The sequence below is a fragment of the Macrobrachium rosenbergii genome, chromosome 35, assembly GCF_040412425.1.
Source record: "Macrobrachium rosenbergii isolate ZJJX-2024 chromosome 35, ASM4041242v1, whole genome shotgun sequence".
In the NCBI taxonomy this organism is placed as follows: Eukaryota; Metazoa; Arthropoda; class Malacostraca; order Decapoda; family Palaemonidae; genus Macrobrachium; species Macrobrachium rosenbergii.
In genome coordinates this window covers 6,709,446-6,730,332 of record NC_089775.1, presented here as the reverse complement: position 1 = coordinate 6,730,332, position 20,887 = coordinate 6,709,446, and the positions used below count along the sequence as shown (strand labels likewise).

The 20,887-nt window shown below is 46.4% G+C and overlaps 1 protein-coding gene and 1 long non-coding RNA gene across 2 annotated transcripts in view; one reads left to right on the top strand and one right to left on the bottom strand.

The window, feature by feature from the left end:
- The window catches only part of LOC136856446 (small ribosomal subunit protein eS8-like), a 192,820-nt gene that overhangs the window by 12,863 nt on the left and 159,070 nt on the right, over window positions 1-20,887 (top strand). The window contains exons 2-4 of the mRNA XM_067134329.1: window positions 9,133-9,239; window positions 18,128-18,227; window positions 18,391-18,566. Of these exons, the coding sequence (XP_066990430.1) occupies window positions 9,133-9,239; window positions 18,128-18,227; window positions 18,391-18,566 (383 nt within the window). The remainder of the gene's footprint in view (window positions 1-9,132; window positions 9,240-18,127; window positions 18,228-18,390; window positions 18,567-20,887) is intronic.
- Window positions 1-20,887, bottom strand: part of LOC136856447 (uncharacterized) — a 279,926-nt gene that overhangs the window by 190,312 nt on the left and 68,727 nt on the right. The window lies entirely within an intron of this gene.

The following is a 20,887-nucleotide window of genomic DNA, read 5'->3' as shown; positions in this document are numbered from 1 at the left end:
GTCCGTGCTCTGCACTCGCCCTATGAGAGTCGTCGGATAGAGATATGCCCTCTTAGGTCCATCTCTCATCTTACCCTGGCCTTGGCGTAGAAGATGGAAGAACAGGGTGGGGATCATACCGACTCCTTCTGGGATGTCGTAGGTGGACTCCAAATCCATTGGCATTGACTGTCGGGTTCGAGTCCTTCTTGTTCCCCTCCTCCTTGGACTTTGTATCGATGATCCAGATCATTTGTTACTTTGTCCTATTGGGAGCTGTGGTACTTTCCGAAAGGTTCGACATTCCTAACCTGGATGTGTCAACGTTTTCGCTAGTACTGTCTCTCCCAAGGAAGAAGTGTCTAAGGACACATCTTCCTCCTGACTTTGTGAAGCGATCAAGGAGGTACTCAGCAGCTGATGACGACGATACCGGTACCTTTCACCGAGAGCTCACAAAGTCGATGGCTTGGTCCATCCTCGCATTGGGAAGTTTATGTCGGTACCACAGGTGCTGAAGGTGGGTGTGTGGTCCCAACAGACTACCTTCACCTCCTTCTACCTCCGGGATGTTGCACACAAGTCCTTGGAACACTTTTTCCTTGGGTCCTGTGGTGGCTGCTCAACAAGTTGTGTAGCTTATCCAGCTCCTTCTAAGAGGACAGGTTGCATCTCGCCTATGGTGCTGGTTCTGTGATGGGGAGAATGAATGTTGAGTGACTGGCCTCTCTTCTGTCTCCCCATCCTGGCTCTCTTCCCATGGGCATGGAATAGGACATGCCGTTACAAGCTGGACCGGGCTGATCGAGGCAGATAAGCACATAACAGGAGCTCCTGTTCTATTTTTCTCGTTCAGGTTAATAGAAGCAACCCCACTCCTTCCTCTTGCAAGGGGAGGAAGGAGACCATGACTATGAGACAACCCAATGCTTGTATTTGCCTTATTGTCATCCGACGTCAAATTCTTCCAGCCTACTTTGCATGAACTGAGCATTTCCTCTTTCATGCAAAGGGACCCAGAAGTCTGACAACTGATGCTGTGTTTCTTACAACCCGATCTTTTGTCAGAGGCAGTTTTTCCCTTCCTCGCTCTCACGACCAGGAAGGGAAGACAAGGTGGTGAAGTCCAGTCAGTTCAGAGAGACTTTATCAGATTCCTCCCACCAATCAGTGAGTCTCCTAATGTAAAGGACCGAGGGTTTGTATATTGTGTTGGAACAAATAACAATTTTTAAAAGTAAATTGTATTTTTCCTAACTATACAAACCTGAGGTCATTTACATTACACTATTATGCCCACCTCATGCCACCCCTCAATCTGTACCTGGGCTGAAAGGCAAACTGGAATGTTTACATCCGGGCAGGCGGGTATCCCCGCCTACCTGGAGGTAGTTACTGCCTAACCACCTTGTTCAAGAGTTTAATGGCCGTTTCCAGCCTACGCCTGAAAGTAATCCCTAATGTAAAGGACCTCGGGTTTGTATAGTTAGGAAAAATACAATTTAATTTTAAAAATTATTTTTAGGCATTCTCTTATGTTCCACCAACACTAGCTGTTTATCTCCCCAATTTTATCTTCCTCTATTTCTTCACTTTCCTTCTCCCTTTCCTCCCTTGATAACTTCCTAATGGGATGCTCTATTATGTATTTAGGTGGTTCTCTCCATCTCAGCTGATGATAATGTGCTCGTATTACATTTCCTTCTTTTCACTACATACAGACCTCCATACTTCTCACGCATCTTACTCGCTGGGTGAGCGGGTTCCGTTCTCAGCTACCACTCTGTTGGTCACGATTAGTTCAAATCTTTTGACCTTGGCCATTGAAGAACAAAAAAATTTGTTTCTGGTGATAGAAATTCATTCTCAAAAACATAAATGGTTCGGATTCCACAATGAGTTGTAGGTCCCGTTTTTAGGTAACCAATTGGTTCATAGCCACGTAAAAATAAATCTAATCCTTCAGGCCAGCCCTAGGAGAGCTGTTAATCAGCTCAGTGGTCTGGTTAAACTAAGATATACTTAACTTTAATACATCTTACTTGCTGTCAATCTTCCCTTCTCAACAACCTCATTCAACACCCTATCATCACCCACTCTGAAACTCTCAAACCTTTCATTTGCTTGCCTCCACACATCCTGCTTAGGTCTTCAAAATCCAACCTTCGCACCTCTCACACACCTCTCATAATTCATTACATACTCACTGGACCAACTGGTATGTGCAAACTTTTATGTACTGACCCATTATACATTACTACCACTCTTCCTAACAACAAATCCCATTCGTTCTCTCTATCAGTCAACATTCGCAACATCTCACTCAGAGTCCTTATGGTTCGTTCCGCCAACCCATTCGCACTTGGCATGTGTGGAGTTGTTACTACATGCTCGATACCCCATTCTTTCAACATTTGCTCAAACGGTCTAAAAACAAACTCTGACCCATTATCACTCAACATTCTTGCCAGCTTTCTCACACACGCAGGCAACAAGACCATACTGACCACTCTTGCAACATTCTCACTAGTTTTATTCTTCACAGCTGCGCAACTTACAAACTTACTCTTATGATCTACCATAACAACCACTCCTACGTTTCCTCTCGCAGTTATCGGCAAAGCCACACAGTCCATCTCCACTAACTCAAATGGTTCTTTCATACTCAGCTTCAAAACAGGCGGGCTAACATACAATCTCTGATACTTTCCCTTCTGGCTTCTCATTCTCAAAATCATGCGACTGCCATCATCTGGTACAAATCTTCCTCAAATACGGGAAAACATCCGCTCTTTCATACACTCGATCAGCTTAAACTTCCCCATATGTCCATATTTCTCATGGACTAAAATGCACATCCCCACTACTCCACTCATCGAGAACACTGGAACATACATCAACTCTCCCATCTTCTCTCTCGAAAAATACACCACTCCTTCACACAGCACGAATCTCTCAGCAAACCGCATCCATTTACTCAACAACAAAGGCCATCTTCTTGTAGATACAGTGAACCCACACCCCCCGTGAATAGCTAAAATCCACGAATACTTAAAACCCCTCTAAAAACACTTAGAACTGCCCATTTTGAAAGCTTAAACCAAGAAAAACCCTGTAAAAATGCTTATACCTGAGTGTTTTAATAGTTTAATCACAAAAAGTGTATTTATTCATGAAAATTATATGAAAATACAGTAATTAGTGAATATTTCTCAACAAAAATAAATTCAAATGGGCAAATTTTCCATCAAAAATGGCTAAATATGTTCCACAGAGAAACCCGGAATGGTTTGAGTTCCTGAACCATGAGAACTTGGCATGAATGGGGTTTTACTGTACTCAAAACCCTTCTTCCATTCTCTAAACGGTCTCCTCAAGTCACTCACCACGAAACACTTCCGCTGCATCTCCTCAGTGGCCTCCACTGTCAACAATTCATTCTCACTCTTGTCCAACTCCACTACATCCTCCTCCTCACTCAGACTCCTATCAATCATTCCCACAAACCTGGCCATATTTACCGCCTCATTATGAATCTTCCCTATTACAACCTCATCTTTCAACAGAACTCCTGTCCCAACATCCACTACCAACCCATTCTTCCTCAAGAATTCTATCCCAAACAGGAAACAACATGGCATCTGCTTATCTCCCAGTACTACAAAACAAGCTTCCACCTCAAACTCTCCCAACCTTACCTTCAACCTCACTTCCCATTCAACCGATCTTTCTGCTATGCCTCCTATTGACGCATTCACCACTCTCCTTTTAACGTTCCAATTCACTCTCAACATCCCTAATTACTTGTGCACTCACCAACGATATTTGCGCTCCGGTGTCAACCAAACCACAATACTGTCCTCTACTGACATCTACTCCCACAATCATTGCATTTGCTCTCCTGTGTACATACATACACCTGTCTCTTCCACTAACCAGACATCCTTCATTTACTTCCTTATTGTCATCTTCCACTTCCAACAACTCCGGTATTCTGTCTTCAACATATTCCTCCTCATACTTCCTTTCATAGCTCTTTTTCTCCACAACCCAGTTATAGTGCACCCCACTCAAACACTGCAGATGCAACTCACGCTCACTCTCTTTCACTCCCTCATGTCGATACACTATAGGTTTCGATACACTATAGGTTTCTCACCACCAATGTGTACGGACAAAATCACCTTATACTTCTTACTCACTGCTACCAAAACCTGAAATTTTGCTACTCCAGGACACATCATAGCCCTCAGACTCTTCCGATACCATTCCACATTTGACACTCCCAAACATCCAGGTCTCTTGCAAACTTCTTCAGTCACCTCCGCCCTCAGTTCATCCGGGTACCTGTACCTTCAAACCTTCATTTACCAAATCATTCAATCCTTACCACAAACTTTCAAACATTGAGTCACCACCCCTCTTACTCTCACATGCTACTACCAATCCTCTTGGCAGATACTCTGGTCTTATGTCTTTTTCTTCTTCTTTCCTTCCCCAGGTAGTCTAGACATCATGTCTTCATGCACAATATTTCTTTTACCTGGGATGTACTCAACTACAAAATCAAAATCACTCAAACCTCCACCGTTCATGCAATCCTAGCATCCACTCCTTTTATTCTGTGCAGATACACTAGAGGCTGATGGTCTGTACGCACCACAAACCTCACACCATACAGAAACGGTCTTCAACAGATTCACACAAAACCACAGGGCAGCCAACTCTCTCTCAACAGTCGAATACTTTCGCTCTGCCCGAACTAAATGCCTTACTTACATATGCTATCACTCTATCCCTTTCAACTCCATTCACTACTTGCTTCTGCATCAAACATCCACCCATCGACACTCCACTCGCATCCGTACACACTTCTAGCTCACTGGCATCTGCACTATAGTCAGGGTAAGCTGACTCCACATCCTTCACCATTTCTTCTTTCAATTTCTCGAATGCTTCTACCATCCTTTCATCCCACCTCACAACTGTACTCTTCCGGCAGCCTGTCCATTCTGACAATGACTTTGCAATTCCCCAACAATCTTCCACAAACTTCCTTCCAAACTCGATCAGTCCCAAAAATCCACGCAACTCTCACACAGTCCTGGGTTGAGGGAAATTTCTCACTTTTTTTACAAACTTTTCCGCCTTTCATACGCCAGACTCACTCACCTTATGACGCAAAAACTCCACCTCTTCCATGAACCAGTCACACTTACTCACAGTGACTTTCACCCCCAACTTCTTCTAACTTCTTCAACAGTACTCGCACCAACCTCTTGTGCTTTTCTACTGTCTTACTCGTTACCAAAATGTCATCAAGAAACCCCAACATGTTTTTGTGGGAAAACCACTCAGCACGACATTCATTGCTCTCTGGAAGACAGCTGGGGCATTCGCCAATCCAAAACTGAGATTGCAGAACTGTTACTGTTTTTTTGTCCTCAACAGAAGGCAGTTATCGGTCTACAATCCTCTGCCACTGGCATCTGATAATACCCCCTTACCAGATCCATCTTGCTAAACACTTTCATTCATGCATACTGTAGCTTACTATCACTCAAATCGACTACACTTCTCAAACTTCCCAATCTATCACCAAGATGTGTGCCTCTCCACCTTTTCTTTTTCACATTCCCACACACCCGTACACACACCTTTGGGTCCTTTACATCCATAATCCCATCAAACACATGTGTGACCCGCCTTATAACACGCAGAGCTACCTTCCAACATAAACATTTTTTCCAAACTCTCTGTGCCTACTCCAACATTAGTCCTCCACCCTACTTTCACACTCCACACACTTCCCGAATCCCTTGGCAATTGTACATCCTCCATCGCATACACCTCCACTCCAGAAACCATCTTCAAACTTACTTGTCCATCCTCCTCCACATACCACTTCACATTTGTTTCATTCCCCATTTGTATTTCTATCCTTTCTTGTTCTTGGTACACCTTTACCCTGTTTTTCTTCAAAAATGCATACCCCAGCAACATATCAAACTTCTCATTCACTCTGTCCACAACATAAAAATTATCCTCCTCCAGCCTTATTCCTGCAGCCGTAACTGACTCAACAGACCTCGCACACACCTTTATTTCCAATCCTCCAATCCCTGTCACATATCCAGCACATTCCTGCTTCTGTGTTATGCTTTCTTTTATTTTCTCATATGCCTCTCTGAAAACTACATTTCCACTACAACCAGTATCAATCAATGCTTTCATTACCACTCCACCACATTCTACCCTAACACACAAACAACAATGTACTCGTTCCCCAAAGCAGACGTTCCAACTCACGAATCCTTCTCTTATGCAATACATCTATCCCTTCCATACCAGAGGGCTCACCACGGTAAACTCCCTTCATACTTAGTTTCCCTGAGGTTGGGATTTGGTACGGCAGACTTCTTTCACATGACCCTCCATTCCACATCCTTCACACTTACTCCGAGGGTTCTTACACGTCCTGGCAAAATGCCCACTCATTCCACAGGTTCCACAGCGACTTCCATTTATTCCTACTCTCCTTCCACTCTGGCAAACTCTCACTCGATGCCCTATCTTTCCACAGCCGAAACACTTCAACTCTTTCACTTGTGGGCAATCCCTCAACACATGCCCTCTCTTACCACAGCCGAAACACTCGCCATTGGCCCATCAGCAATCCACTTTCACATGACCGGTCCTTCCACACCTGTAACACCCCTCACTACTACTCATTCCCATTCGACTTCCCTTCACATTTCCATTTACTCTACTCACACTTCCACTCCTAAACCTCTCTCGGCTTCTGCTCAAGCTCCTTTTCCCGCTACTTCCCACATTCACTCGCACATTCTTTCTTCCTCTCTCTGTCCGGTCTTTCTTACATTCTTCCAGCAAAGCTCGCATCACACTTAACTACTCACTCACCACAGCATCTTTATATGTCCTTCCATTCACTACCTCCGTCCCAGCATACATTTCCTTTACTTCATCCTCATCTACTCTCATGTCTTCTAAGATCTCCAAAACATCCTCCCAGTCCAAACATTTTCCTGACCACCACTTTCGATCTTTCTCTTTCTCATTTAATATGACCCTAATCATCTCAGGGATAGTGGCCAAGAACTTCCGGATGAGGTGCTGGTTTTCCTCAGTTCCCTCCTCTCCATACTGTCTTCTGGCCAATGCTTCCAATCTATGAGCATATAAGCCCACTGCTTCTCCAGCTTCATCTTGGCCTCCTCGAACCTGTCGTCTCTCTTGTATACCACACTTCCTTTCATTCTCTTCACCTGTTTGATCACTGTAGCTTTCACGGACTCATACCCAGGCTCACCCTCACACGTACTCCTATAACACACCTTCAGCCGCCCATCCAAGAACTCTCCCAGCCGCTTCATCCACACGTTTTCATTCTCCGTACTTTTGCCTGCAATATTTCTCATACTCGTCAAAAATCTCATACACATCTCTTCCCTCCCCGATGTCAAACTTTTCTATGCGGGGAACCTCCCTCAGGAACATTGTTTTGGCCTCTTTCTCTTCCACCTCACTCAGACCTTCACCACTACTACTACTGCTACTAGCTATTTCATTCTTCTTCAATTCCTCTTTCCACACACCTCTCCCTTTTTGTGTTCTCTTCGTGTTTCCTGTTATGTTCTTACCTTTCTCTTCCTCATCACTTTCACTCACCTCACTCATACTGTCCTCTACCATGGCAAGTATTCCCTTACTCTTACTTGACAACTCCTTTCCTTCCTTAGGGAATTTCTCCTTTGCATCTTTTACCTCATCGTTCTCACTTTTCTTCCCAACGCCGGGCTGGCTCTTAGCCATTCCAGCCATCTTCTTCCCCATTGCCTCCAGTCTTGCGACCAATTTACTTTCCCTTACCTGGGCTTCCTCTAGCTCATCCTGCAGGCTGATCATCATGCACGTCAGCCTATCCAACCTCTGCATCCAACCCTGTTCCCCTTCACCTGACCCAACACCTCCCAAACCTGCTCCCTCTGCCATCTCCAATTATGCAACCCACTTTTACTTTACTATCAAAGAGCCCCACGTTGGGCGCCAAATTATTATGTAGGGGCTTTCTCTTTATAGTACACAATTGGGGCAGTATGATGGGAACAGTTTTGGAGGTTATTAAATTAAACTCTGATTTTCCTTAACCTAATTTATTTCCTTAATATTACACTTATTTCCTACTTACTCTTAATGTTTACCAAAACAATCTTCCTATACTTAAACTTAGCCTAACTTAATACTGTAGATCACCAAAACCTATCCTTAGTTCCTTAACCTAACTTATTATAGTTTTTGCCCAATAATTTTAAGAACCTAATCTAATTTTATTTCTTAATCCTCAAAATGGAAAGGTCAGTCTTCAAAGTCTACTTGGGATTGTCCAACAAAGATCATTTGAGAACCAAACATGCTTTTCTTTGAGTAGAATTCTGTACACAACTTCACTGTAACCTGCTTCACACTGTGATTCCTTTCTCAGTGTTTTTGATTTCCTTGGAACAAATCTATAACAATCAGTTTATAGTGTCTTGTATTATCATTTTCTACTGCAAACTTGAATCAGTCAGCCTCTGGTTCACACAACTAATTTGTAAATAGTACTTGCTGCAAAGTATGGCAAGCACTCAGAAGGGAAATAAAGGCCTTGTTTCCTTCACTTTCTCAACCAGGTTCTCTCAATCCAAGCACTATGGGCATTCAGGTGAAGGGGAGTCTACTCTACAATACCACTCTCAAGCAAACCAAGTAAAAAAAAAAAAAAACAACATGAAAACTTACATCAGACATTCATAACAAAAACACAAAATAAACATAATAAAAAAAGCATCACAACAACAAAAACGGAACAATCAATTCACACAGACCGTCTTTCATCATACAAACCCAAACTTAGCCTACCACAGGGTAATCCCCCATGCAACCTTCTACCACCAGTTACCATCTTGCTGCTGAGTTGTATGGCCAATTCCAGCTCACACTGAGGAATACTCTGTATAAGGCTCTGGTTTGTATATCTGGCAAAATATTTATTTAAACATTTTTCACGTTAGGTAGGGAAACTGCAAAAGTACACTGATACGACGTTTGGCTAACACGTCATTTCAAGAATTTTGTTCTTGTTTTCAGGTATATCAAGAGATCACTGGCATAAACGGCGTGCCACTGGCGGCAAGCGAGTCCAACCCCGTAAGAAGAGGAAGTTCGAGCTTGGTCGCCCCCCGGCGATGACCAAGGTAAGCTGTGAGTTTTAATTTGTTCTGACACAATATACAAACCCTCGGTCCTTTACATTAGGATTACTTTCAGGCGTAGGCTGGAAACGGCCGTTGTACTTCAGACAAGGTGGTTAGGCAGTTAACTACTGTTCGGGAGGTGGGGGTACCGCCTGCCTGGATGTAAACATTCCAATTTGCTTTCGGCCGTCGTAGCGCACGGACGTTGTTCTTCGCTCCCTGCTTGACTGCCTTTTTTCTACTTTTTGGTGGGAAATTTCCTTTTTTTTCCAAGCATGAATGTTGATAAGCCTTCTAAGCCTTCCTATCCCCAGTGTGTGTGTCCTGGGGTAGGAGGCAAGAAATGTAACTCATTTAGATCCAGCGTCGACACGGACCCACACGCTCCCTGCCCATCTTGCAGGGGGCGTGTGTGTTCACGCGATGCTCCTTGTAGTGAGTGTTGTTCTTGGTCTCCCAAGCAATGGAAGAGGTTCGAAGGGAGGAGACGTTACCATCGTAAGCTAGCCTAGGAATCGTCCGAGGGTAACACGCCCCCGACGACTCCAGTGGTGGCTAATGTGTCAGGTTTGTTTCTCCCCTGCGAACTTCCCCTGCTTGGTCCCTCTCCCTCGGGTGAGGACTCCCCCTCCCCTTCCTCATTCGTTTCATCGGGTGTGGAAGGGCGTTGGGGGGGTGGTTGATCAGGAAATCCTCTCGGAGGTCTCTTCTCTTTCTGGGGGGAGTTTTTTCCCCCAGAATGAGCAGAGACTTCCCAGCCTAACCCGACTTTTTCCTCAGGTTTTGGGTTGGATAGCCAGGCATCAGACCTATCTTCGGCCTGGCTACACCTGGGTCTACCTGGTGTTCCGTCACTGGAGGGTCTGGTATCGTATCTGTCTGGTGCTCCAGTGACAACACACACGGCAACCATAATCACCACCACCTCAGTTAGCATGTTGAGATTTGCTAAGCTACCTGTGTCGGTGGCTTCTCATCTGGATACCCAGGTTTCGGCTGCCCCTGCTGTACACCACGCAGTACTGCTGCCTCCTGGGTTTCTGGCCCCGCTCTCACAACCGGGACCTTCCTACATGGTGACGTCTACAATGCTGTATGTAACTGTTCCTGCCCCTGTTGCTGACCCTGGCTCGATGATGACAATGATTCCGGCTCCTCGCTTCCCTGTCTCCCAGCCCGGCACATCGTCTGACTCTCTCCCCATACCTTCAACCCTGGCTCGGCCTGGCCTGGCTTCTCGCGCACCACCCGTGCCTGCATTCCCGGCCCCGCCTCCATATGTTCCTGGCTGCCGTGCGGATGCTCCCAACCCGGTAACTGCTGGCCCGAGCACCGCGTATGCTGCCAGGGTTGCACCAACTACTGTGCCCCCCCCCCGGTTACTCCTGCTTCATCAGCTGCGCCTGCATGGTTTGGGGACTTAACCGCGATCCTGAGGAAGATGGCGAAGGAGAAGTCTAAGAAGAGATCAAGAAAGGTGTCGTCTTCGTCTGCTGCCTCTCCTACTTTTCCTTCCGAGGCTTCGCTGCCAAAGAAGAAGAAGTGTGCCTCTCACCCCCCAAGAAGTCTCGCACCGAGACTTCTAAGGGACCGCCTCCTTCCACAGGGAAGGCAGTGGGATCTCTCGCTGGCACTTCCTGATCCACGGATCAGGGAACCGCTGCTCTGGCCCCTGGGTCATTCGCATTGGGAGCCAAGGGCGTCCAGACCATGGTCCGCACACCCTCCCCTGCTGTGTCTAAGAAAACCTGCGTCTAAGGCCAGCGGGTCCACATCGGACACTCTTGCGCGATGTTGCTAGTGATCTCCAGCACCAGGTTTCCAAGGAGACCCGGGTACCCCAGGGTGATACGGGAGAAACTTCTCGCCGTACAGACCCCGGCGTGGGGCGAGAGAAAGAGTGAGGGCATGCAGGTGCCCTGACTCTTCCTGCTTCTGTGAGTGCCAAGCCAGGTTCCCGGGAAAGTGTTTCGGTCCCTTGGGTCTGAACGCCAGGAGAAGCAGAGAAGAGGTCCCCTGCTCAGTCTTCCCGAGAGGCTAAGGCCTTGAAGAAGACTCGGGTGCATCTAGAGGACAGCGCAGGCTCGCGCCAGCCAGCCACGCACTTGACTCCTCCCAGTCCCCGGCCACGTCCGCATGGCCAGCCTGGCTCGGGGGAGGCGAGCATGCGGCTCGGCTTGCGCGAGTCGCTCTGCTTTCCTCGGGAGACTGCTTTTGCCTAGTCGAAAGCAGTCTCCTCGACCCAGGTTGCCGTCACCACTGCGGGTTGGTGACCGCTCCCGGCCTGCTGCCCCTGTTGGTTCTGCCAGCAAGGCCAGTGGGAGGGCCCGATCCTCCTCACCTGTCCCCTCTACCTCTTGGGCTCCTTCCAAGGGGCACGAGTCGGACAGGAAGATTTCTGCAGAGTTTTCTCCCCAGTTCTACCTCGTGGGCATATGAACTTGGCTCGGTCCTCAGCTCGACCAGGTCTTACACCCGCGTGGTGCAGGAAGGATCACGGGGTTCTGCCGAGGTTCTCCCTCCTGCAGGGAGAGTAGATTGGGAGGACCGCACTCTGGAAGGACTTGAGTGTCCCCTTCCCCAGGATGCGGGCACCCCCGAGATACAGAGGACGTTTGCAGAGGTTATTGTGCTGATTCGTCAGCACAGTGACCTCGGGGAAGGGACCACGGCCTTAACTGTGGATTGTCCGTCGCACCTCGAATCCTTTTGGGGACCCAAGAAGGAACCCAAGGCTTGGGTGGGGCTGCCGTGGTCCACGCTTGCCGAAGGGGTCCTCGACCAGGTGAATAGTCCTTTGCCTGGGCAAGACAGTTCTCTTAGATCGACAAACAATGCCGAAGATAAGCCCCCCGTCTTGTCAGAAGCGCTCCTACACTCCAGTGGAGAGGGCTTTGCTGTCTGAACAGGTTGACCCGGACCTGACACGTCTGGATAAAGGTCTTACTTTTGTAAGCAGCTTACTGCAGAGAGCATCTCCCTCTCTCAGCAAGAAGCCGCAACCCTGGAAGCCACCGCCATGGCGGCCTTCCAAGCAGTCTCCTGGCTCGATCTGTGGTCCTTCACAGTATTGAAGGTAGCTGCTTCCTCGGGCGCTGTCGTGCTTGGGGAGGACTCCGCCTTTGGGAGACTGTGCCAGTCTGGGGGTAGGGCTATCTCCTACCTCGCCCACCAGACTGCAAACCTGTGGGCAAACCTGGTCCTGAAGCAGAGAGACGCCGTTCTCTCTCGCTTCTCCAGGTCTGTAGGACCCAAGTCGGCAATGACCCTAAGGAATGGACCATTGGTGGGTTCCGCCTCTCTCTTCTTTAGGGAGTTGGTGGACGCCGCGGTAGACAAATGCCGAGCCAATGACAGCGACCGGCTTGTTCACCAGGCAGTGGCCAAGACCTCCGGGTCTTCGCATCCCACTGTGGTCAGGCCCTCAGGCCAAGCTGGCACTTCCTCGGCCCCTAAGAAGTCCCAGTCTTCGAAGGGGACCCGTGGAAACACCCAGCCTTCTTCTTCCTCTAGAAAAGGTGGTCCTTCCTGCCCCTTTCAGCCCACTTTTCAATCCGGTAAAGGGGGCAAAGGGAAGAAGAAGAAGAAGAAGGGGAAACGCTAGGGGCGGCATTCCCCCCCAAAAGCTGCTGAAGGTGGGGGGTTGCCTGTCGAGCCATTGGGCAACATGGCAGCGACACGGAGCCGAGACCTGGATAGTGGATGTCCTTCGGGAGGGATATCTACTATCCTTCAAGCCTTGGCCTCCCCTCACCTACACTCCAGTCCATCTCCGAATGACGCACGTCCAAGGATCTCGAAGGACACCGCACTGAACAGCAAAAGTGCAAGCCATGCTGAGCAAGGTGCTGTATTTCAGTTGGACCAGTCTCCAGGTTTTTACAGCCGTGTCTTTCTCTTAGAGAAGGCCTCAGGGGATGGAGGCCGGTCATAGACCTCTCTCTCTTGAACCGTTTTCGCTAGACTCAGTTCACGATTGAAACAGCGCAATCCGTGCTGCTTCATCAGGAGAAACGACTTCATGCTTACGGTGGACTTGAAGGATGCATATATCCAATATACCCATTCATCCGTCCTCTGGCAAGTACCTCCGCTTTGTCCTTGGGGAGATGGTCTTCCCATTCAGGGCACTTTGCTGCAGGCTCTTGACCTCTCTCCAGGTGTTCACGAGGTCTTCTTGCTCGTGTCAGCTTGGGCCCACTCGTGGGATACCTCTACTGAGGTATCTCGGCGACTGGCTGGTCCTTGCAAGCTCCTGCTCAACGGTTGCTACAGGACAGGATCGGCTTCCGAGTTTGCCGAGATCTGGTGGGATTGTGGTAAATCTCGAGAAGTCAGATCTCACCCAAAGCAGAGGATAAAGTACCTACGGCAAGCTGGTAGATTTTCGGTGGCATTGAAAGTCTTCCCTCGGACTCTTGTATCAGCAGGTTCAGGCAGGCAGTACAACTGTTCCTGTCACGACAGGAGCAGCCAGCCTGGCAATGGCAAGTCGTCATCGGTCACCTGTCATCTTTGGAGAAGCTAGTACCTCATGGGCGTCTTCAGAGTTTGGCTGCCGGAATGTACTTTTGGGATTGGTCCCGGATTGTATCGTAGTACAACCAGGTAGCCAAGGAGGGTTTCTTATGATCTGTCTAAGGTCTCACTTCCAGGGAGGGAGGTGCGGGAGTTTCACGCTTCAGAAGCAGAGAGGGTTTTCCTCTTTAAGTTGTGATCACCCTCCTTTCACAGAAAACTTTGCACCAATTCGTCAGGATGAGGATCTCCTGGACAGGACTGCGGCTCCCTCTATAAATAATCTTCATCACTCGTACCCTTGCTGTTCCCGAAGGGACCAAGAGTTTCGATGGGGCCGCCGCTGTCTTTGCTTGCGAGAGCTTTCTCAACCAGATGCATACCTTTTCTTCGGAGAAGGAGTTCATTCAGTTCGAGACACCAAGCTTCTCCCCCGCCTCAACAGGTACAATTCTTCTTGCCTCGGAGGGGTCTTACCGACTGCAGGTTGTTCTGACTGCTTCGTGTGGACTAGGACCACTCTCTGCTTCTCCTTGCTGTGAAGGGTATTCTCTTTGCAACGAGAGGCGGCGATCCTGGAGGACACCTCTTGCTTTCCTCCATACAGTCTCCTGATGGATCCACGGTCCTTCACTTTTAGGCTCTCTCTCCTTGGATGCAACCTTTCCTGGGGAGAATGCTGCCTTCTGGAGATTGGTCCTGTCCAGGGGTGGGTCTTCCTACACCAGGCAGTAACCTGTGGGCAATTCTGGTGCTAAGATGAAGGACTTTGTCCTAATTCGGATTTCTAGTTTCATAAGTCCTGAGTCGGCCTGACCCTTAGGAACGGACCTTACTCAGTTCTGCCTTTCTTTTTCAGAGATTTGCCAGATACCGGGGTAGTCAAGGAACATGCCAGGGTACTGTCTTGATCTTGGACAGTGGGCAAAACCCTAGGGTCTTTGTCATCTCGGCTCGACCTTGACATGGGAATGGATTCCTTCAGGAGAAGCATCTACTGTACTTTCCTTGGGATCTCGGCACAATTCTTTTCATCAAACTTCTATCCTGACTCCTCTCCCGTGTTCCCAATTTGGGAAATGCCAGCTCGACTAGAGCTAATCATCTTAGTATCCTGTCATCTTGCAGAAGCTTCCCCACAGGTCAGCTTCATCTTCATTCTCATCATAGAGAATGGAGGAGGTCTGCTTCCAGTCCTCCATCCTTTTTTCCCCTTTGAAGGATGGGGAAAGATTTAGGCTAATGCTTGACTGACAAGGAACCTTCAAACATGCTTCCATAGTCTCTTCGCATCTTGCGTCTACTCACTGATACACCGATCGAGGAATAGGCACAGCCTGTAAGACTGTTGTCTGTGAGTTGTGTGACTTAGACGATAAGTACCTTCTCACCAACATCCTGAAACTCAAAGCAGCCTTTTGGCCTCCCAAGAATTTCAGGATGGGGTCTGTGACACTCAGTGGTTTCGTTGAACAACACCACCACAGTAGTGGCATACGTCAGCAAACAAGAGGGGATCGTTTTTTTCCCCGTTTCATCTGTTGGCATTGCAGGTACTCGAGTGTCCTATAACGCACTCGATACTTCTGTTAACCAGATACATTCCCAGAGGGGATGTATTGGCAGGTGAGCTCAGCCTCGAGTTCGAGTGACCAGGACAGAGTGCTATCTCCATGCTTTTCTTCACAAAGAGACTGCTCGACTGAGGGATCCCTATTGAGTTTTCCCACTCTTTCGTACCTGACCCATGGACCGCTATGGTGAGGCATGCTGTTTTTATGGGAAACATCGATGTCTACGTCTTCCCTCCGTATTTATCTGTTTTGCTAGGGGTTCAACAAAACTGCTCACCCTAAGTTATTGACGGATTCTGGAAGACCTCGCCTTTCCCCCAGCCTGATAAGATAACTCTGCTTCTTAGACATCGAGAAAAGTTCTCCCTGACCCAGCCTCCTGTGGTAGCTACACAAGAAGCAGTTCATCAGGCAGTACATCCCTGTGTTTTTCAGGACTAAGAGACTTCCAGCTTCCCTTGCAAGCATAGGTTGTCTCAGTTAGCAGCAGTGGATATAGCTGGATATCTCTTGAGGTCCTCTGCAGCTCTGTTCTAGGGACTGGATCCTTCTTCACTTTTTGGTGCCGTCGACGGAACTTCTTCTCGGGTCACAGTCGCTCTTCAGCAGGTTGAGGACTTCCTTGTCTTCTCTGCCGAGGGGTGCTTCTCTTTGATTCAGTTGTGAAGAACGTAGGCCCTTGCGACCTAGTCTTCCATCTGAAAGTACCATTTTTCCCCTCAATTGAGATTTAGCTACTAATGGGAAGCTTCTTTTGGTCTTGCTGTACCAGGGAACTGAGGTGCCTGGCCTTGGTGTAGAAGATGGACGAATGGGGAAGGGGATAAATACCTTGACTCCTTCTTGGATGTCGTAGCGGACTCTGAATCTGTCGGCATCTTTTGCCAGGTTCGAGTCCTTCCTGATCCCCTCCTGCTTGGACTTTGTATCGATGATCCAGATCAATCATTACTTTGTCCTGTTAGGAGCTGTGATACTTTCTGAAAAGGCTCGACATTCCTAACTTGGATGTCGTCAATGCTTTTGCTAGTACAGTACTATCTCTCACAAGAAAGAAGTGTCTAAGAACACATCTTTCTGTTGGCTTCGTAAGCAATCGGAAGGATTTACTCAGCAGCTGGTGACGACAATACCAGTACAATCCACTCCAGAGCTCACGGAGACATTGGCTCGCTCCATCCCTCGCATTCTGGAAGTTTCTGTCGGTCTTGAAACAAGATATGGTCTCATAGACCACACTCTGGTCTTCTACCTCCAGTCTTGCCCACAGGCCCTTGGAACCTTTTTTCCTTGGTCCTGTGGTGGCTGCTCAACAAGTTGTGTTTTCTTACCCAGCTCCTTCAAGAGGACAGGTAGCATCTCGCCTAAGGTGTTGGTTCTGGAAGTGAGAAGGATTCCAAGAGTGACTGACCTCTCCTCCTCCTCCTCCTTCCTCGTCCTCCTACTTCTCCTCCTTTGGGATGGGAATGGGACTCAAACTGGCATGTGATGTGGTAAGACTACACATCAAGCACCCATTCTATTTTTCTTTCTAGAATCATAGAAGCAATTCCACTCCTTCCTCTAGCAAGTGGAGGAAGGAGACTCTGGCAATAAGGAAACCCTGTTTTGGGTCTTTTTCTTGCTGCCTGACTCTAGATTCTTCCCAGCCTTTTTTGTATGTGTTACGATTCCTCACTCATTCAAAAGAGTCCAGATGTCTGACATTTGATCTTGCAGTTCTTACACCCTGATCAATATGTCAGAGGCACAGTATTCCTCCTCACTTTTTCGACCAGGAGGAGTAGCCCAGGTGTGCAGGACTCCAGCCAGTTCAAGAGACTCACTCAGATTCCTCCCTCCAACCAGTGAGTCTTCCTAATGTAAAGGACCGATGGTTTGTATATCCTGTTGGAACAAATCACAATTTTTAAAAGAATTGTATTTTTCCTAACTATACAAACCTGAGGTCCTTTACATTACATTTTTATGCCCGCCTCATTCCACCCCTCAATCTGAAACATGGGCCGAAAGGCAAACTGGAGTGTTTACATCAGGACAGGCGGGTATTCCCGCCTACCTGGTGGTAGTTACTGCCTAACCATCTTGTTCAAGTTTAACGACTGTTTCCAGCTTCGCCGTAAACAATCCCTAATGTAAAGGACCTCAGGTTTGTATAGTTAAGAAAAATACAATTTACTTTTAAAAATTGTGATTTTTTTTCCTGCAAATGTGGGTACAGTGGAAAATATTGGGTAAATCATTCTCACAAGGGCAGGGTCATTAAAACATCCAACAAACAGGCTGTCTGTGACTCAGCTCCAACAGTTTAGAAATGCGCAATATTTAATTCAGTATGGCAAATCCACTGGACACAGAGCTCCAGTAAATTGGGATTCATTACTAACTGGAGTGAATCTTGTATGAGATAAGCATCAGGTGATCATGAGGAGACCATATGTTGGCTTGGACTGTGGGCTATGTGTTGGCTTTTACTTTTACTGGTTGACATCTCCTAATCTATGTAGAAAGTACATGAGCATTTAGCATTATAAAAAAAGGAGAATCTGATGAATAACTGTTTACATGGAGCATTTTTATTTTGTGGAACCTAATTTTTCTGCAAGTTTCAACCCTCCAACCCTGCATCATTTGAATGATTGGACAGTTTGAGTCCTGCTGATAGATGAAAATAGATAATCCTGTTGTAGATGTAGTCAGTGGATTGTAATGTTTCATTATTTTACTACAGTATACTGTATATATTAACTGAATATTAAGGAAAACTAATTGACTCTTGATTCTGTTTCCTGACAGCTTGGTCCTCAGAGAATCCATACTGTGAGAACTCGAGGTGGTGGCAAAAAATATCGTGCTCTGAGATTGGACACTGGAAACTTTTCTTGGGCATCTGAAGGTTTGTTTTTACTATGCCACTTGTATGTTTTGTTTATTTTGTTAGTATAATGATAGCTAGCTGTTAGTTATGTTTCTTTTTTGAACAGTAAGAATCGGAATAACATGTAATGCTAGCTCCATTGTAAAGAACATTGAATTGCAGAGCAATTCTTAATTTACAGGTCAGGCCCGAAGGACCCGTATTATTGACGTAGTCTACAATGCCAGTAACAACGAACTGGTCAGGACAAAGACTCTTGTGAAGAATGCCATTGTTGTCATTGATGCAGCTCCTTTCAGGCAGTGGTATGAAGCTCACTATGCCTTGCCTCTTGGACGAAGAAACAAGAGCCGCCTGGTATGTATATAAAAGGTTTAGTGTTTTAGCATACTGTATTGATATTATTATTTGTATAAGGCAATTTGACTTATAAGATGACCTCCATATTTCAGGTAAAAATGTAGGTTTAGAGGTATGTTCGCCATATAAGACGAACCTCAGTTTTTATTAAATAATCTGGGTTTGATTTAGCTCACCTGAGTGCAAAAATACATACAGTACAGTTTGGTATTTCGTGGCGTCTCGCATCCATTTTGCCGACGTTCACACACCATGTCTGCTACATCTTTTTCAAGTATCGGCCAATGTGCAACCCCTGCTCTTAGTGCACATTTGGTCCTTGCCATGCTGTTTAATTCGTCTTCTCTTCGTCTCCAGTTTCGAATCATCTTTTCTGATACACAATATTGGCGTGCTGCAGCGCAGTTAGTATGTTCCTTTGCAAAATTTACTGCTTTTAACTTGAACGATGCTTCATACAGTCGACCCCCGGTATTCGTGGGCGATGCATACCACAAACTCCCGCAAATAGCTAAAATCCGTGAATGCTTGACACCCCTCTGAAAACACTTTTATCTATTTTGATAGTTCAAACCCCAAGAGACCCCTGTCAAAATGCTTATACCTGAGTATTTTAATAGTTTTATCACAAAAAGTGCATTTAGTCACGAAAATATGAAAATATAGTAATTAGTGAATATTTCTCTATGAAAAATACTGAGAATAGGAAGCTGCGAATCTAGAGCCTGTGAATTGCCGGGGGTCCAGTGTACTTCCTGACATTTAATTATGATAAGTACCTACGGTAATTGCTGTAATTATATTTGCTTTGTTTACAATATCCATAGTTGTGTTGCTAGCGATTCACCTGAATTACCTACGGTTTTTACCGTTATTACAGGAGTTTTGTTTAGTGTCAGTATTTGTGACAGTTGTTAACTGTTGACACAACTGTCGACACTTCGGAGGGTAGCCTGTCATTAAAAATCTCAGTAGGATTTAAGGTTTGCTTTTTATGCTCGATAAGACGACCTCCCCCATTTTGGGGGAGATTTTTTAAGGTTAAAATGTTGCCTTATATGCCGGCATATACAGTACCTGTATTGTTTTGAACTTTGTTCACAACTATTTAAAAAATTATAAGTGGCATGAACAGGCTCTTTCTCATTTTATGACCAGTGCCACAAAGGTTAAATTTAAAGCCAGGAGCCAAGACCACTAAACAGTAAGAAAAAAAAGCAATAGCACTTGAAGAGAAAGGAAAATACAGTACTGAAACTTAAGTATTAAATACAAATAAATCTTAACCTAATGAGTCCACAAGAGAGTTTTGAGGAGGGTGGTGGAAAACAACCTACTTTTAAAAAAGACCTTAAGTTGAGCAGAAGAGAACGAAAGGTGAAGAGAACCTTAATCCTAAATCACGTAAACTCATGATATTCACGTGTACAATAAATTGTTTATATCCTGAGATGATTTAATTAACCCAGCACCAAGTTGAATACACGCTGAATTTACAAGAGTGGCAGCACACGGCTGTCCAACAACGGTCTAGGAGTCGCAAGGGGTCTGAAGCCGGAGGAGACAGTTGACTGGTGACAGTAACGTCAGTGAAGAATAAATTCAGTTTATATCCTTACCAATTATCAAAACAGATTCAGGAGCTTTCGCGACTCCGGAGGTTACCAGGATGAAGGCACACGGAACCTGGGGAAAGACAGGCTGTCCTACCAGGGGCAACAGGCGAGTCTAGGGATGCAAAGGTGTAGATACAGGGGAGCATAGGCAGTGCCCTCCAAAACACACAGGAAGGGCATCTGACCAAGGTACAGGAGATGGCCCTAAGTAAACACAAGGGTGGAAGCTGCACCGTCTCCAGGCAGAGAGATTGCTAGCAACAAACTCCGTAATACTGAAGGGAGGCCCCCAACCACAACAAAGGCCTTCAAAAAATCTCCAATGTACTGTCCTTTGGTAATAGGGGCTGCAAAGCCTCCAAACTAAGGAGCCGAGTACACACTGCCTTCATCCTCAGCCAATGGTCCCCACAAAAACAATGGAAACGACGGAAACCACCAAACAAACATTCAGCCAAATACATGAAAAGAGAAAAAGAACGACTCGTGGACGTATGTATCACTTAAATATAAACAGCCTTCAGTGGGGGCGAAAAATCTTAACAGTTTGTCTTGTGGCATAAAATGAAAATGAAATTAGTTAACTGTAAATTTACTGTAAAGGCCATGAATAAAAGTTTAGCAAATTATTACAGCTCCCACTAGAGTAAAAAATAAACAAATTATATTTTTCTTGTAAAGGAAAAAAATTTAAGTAACAAA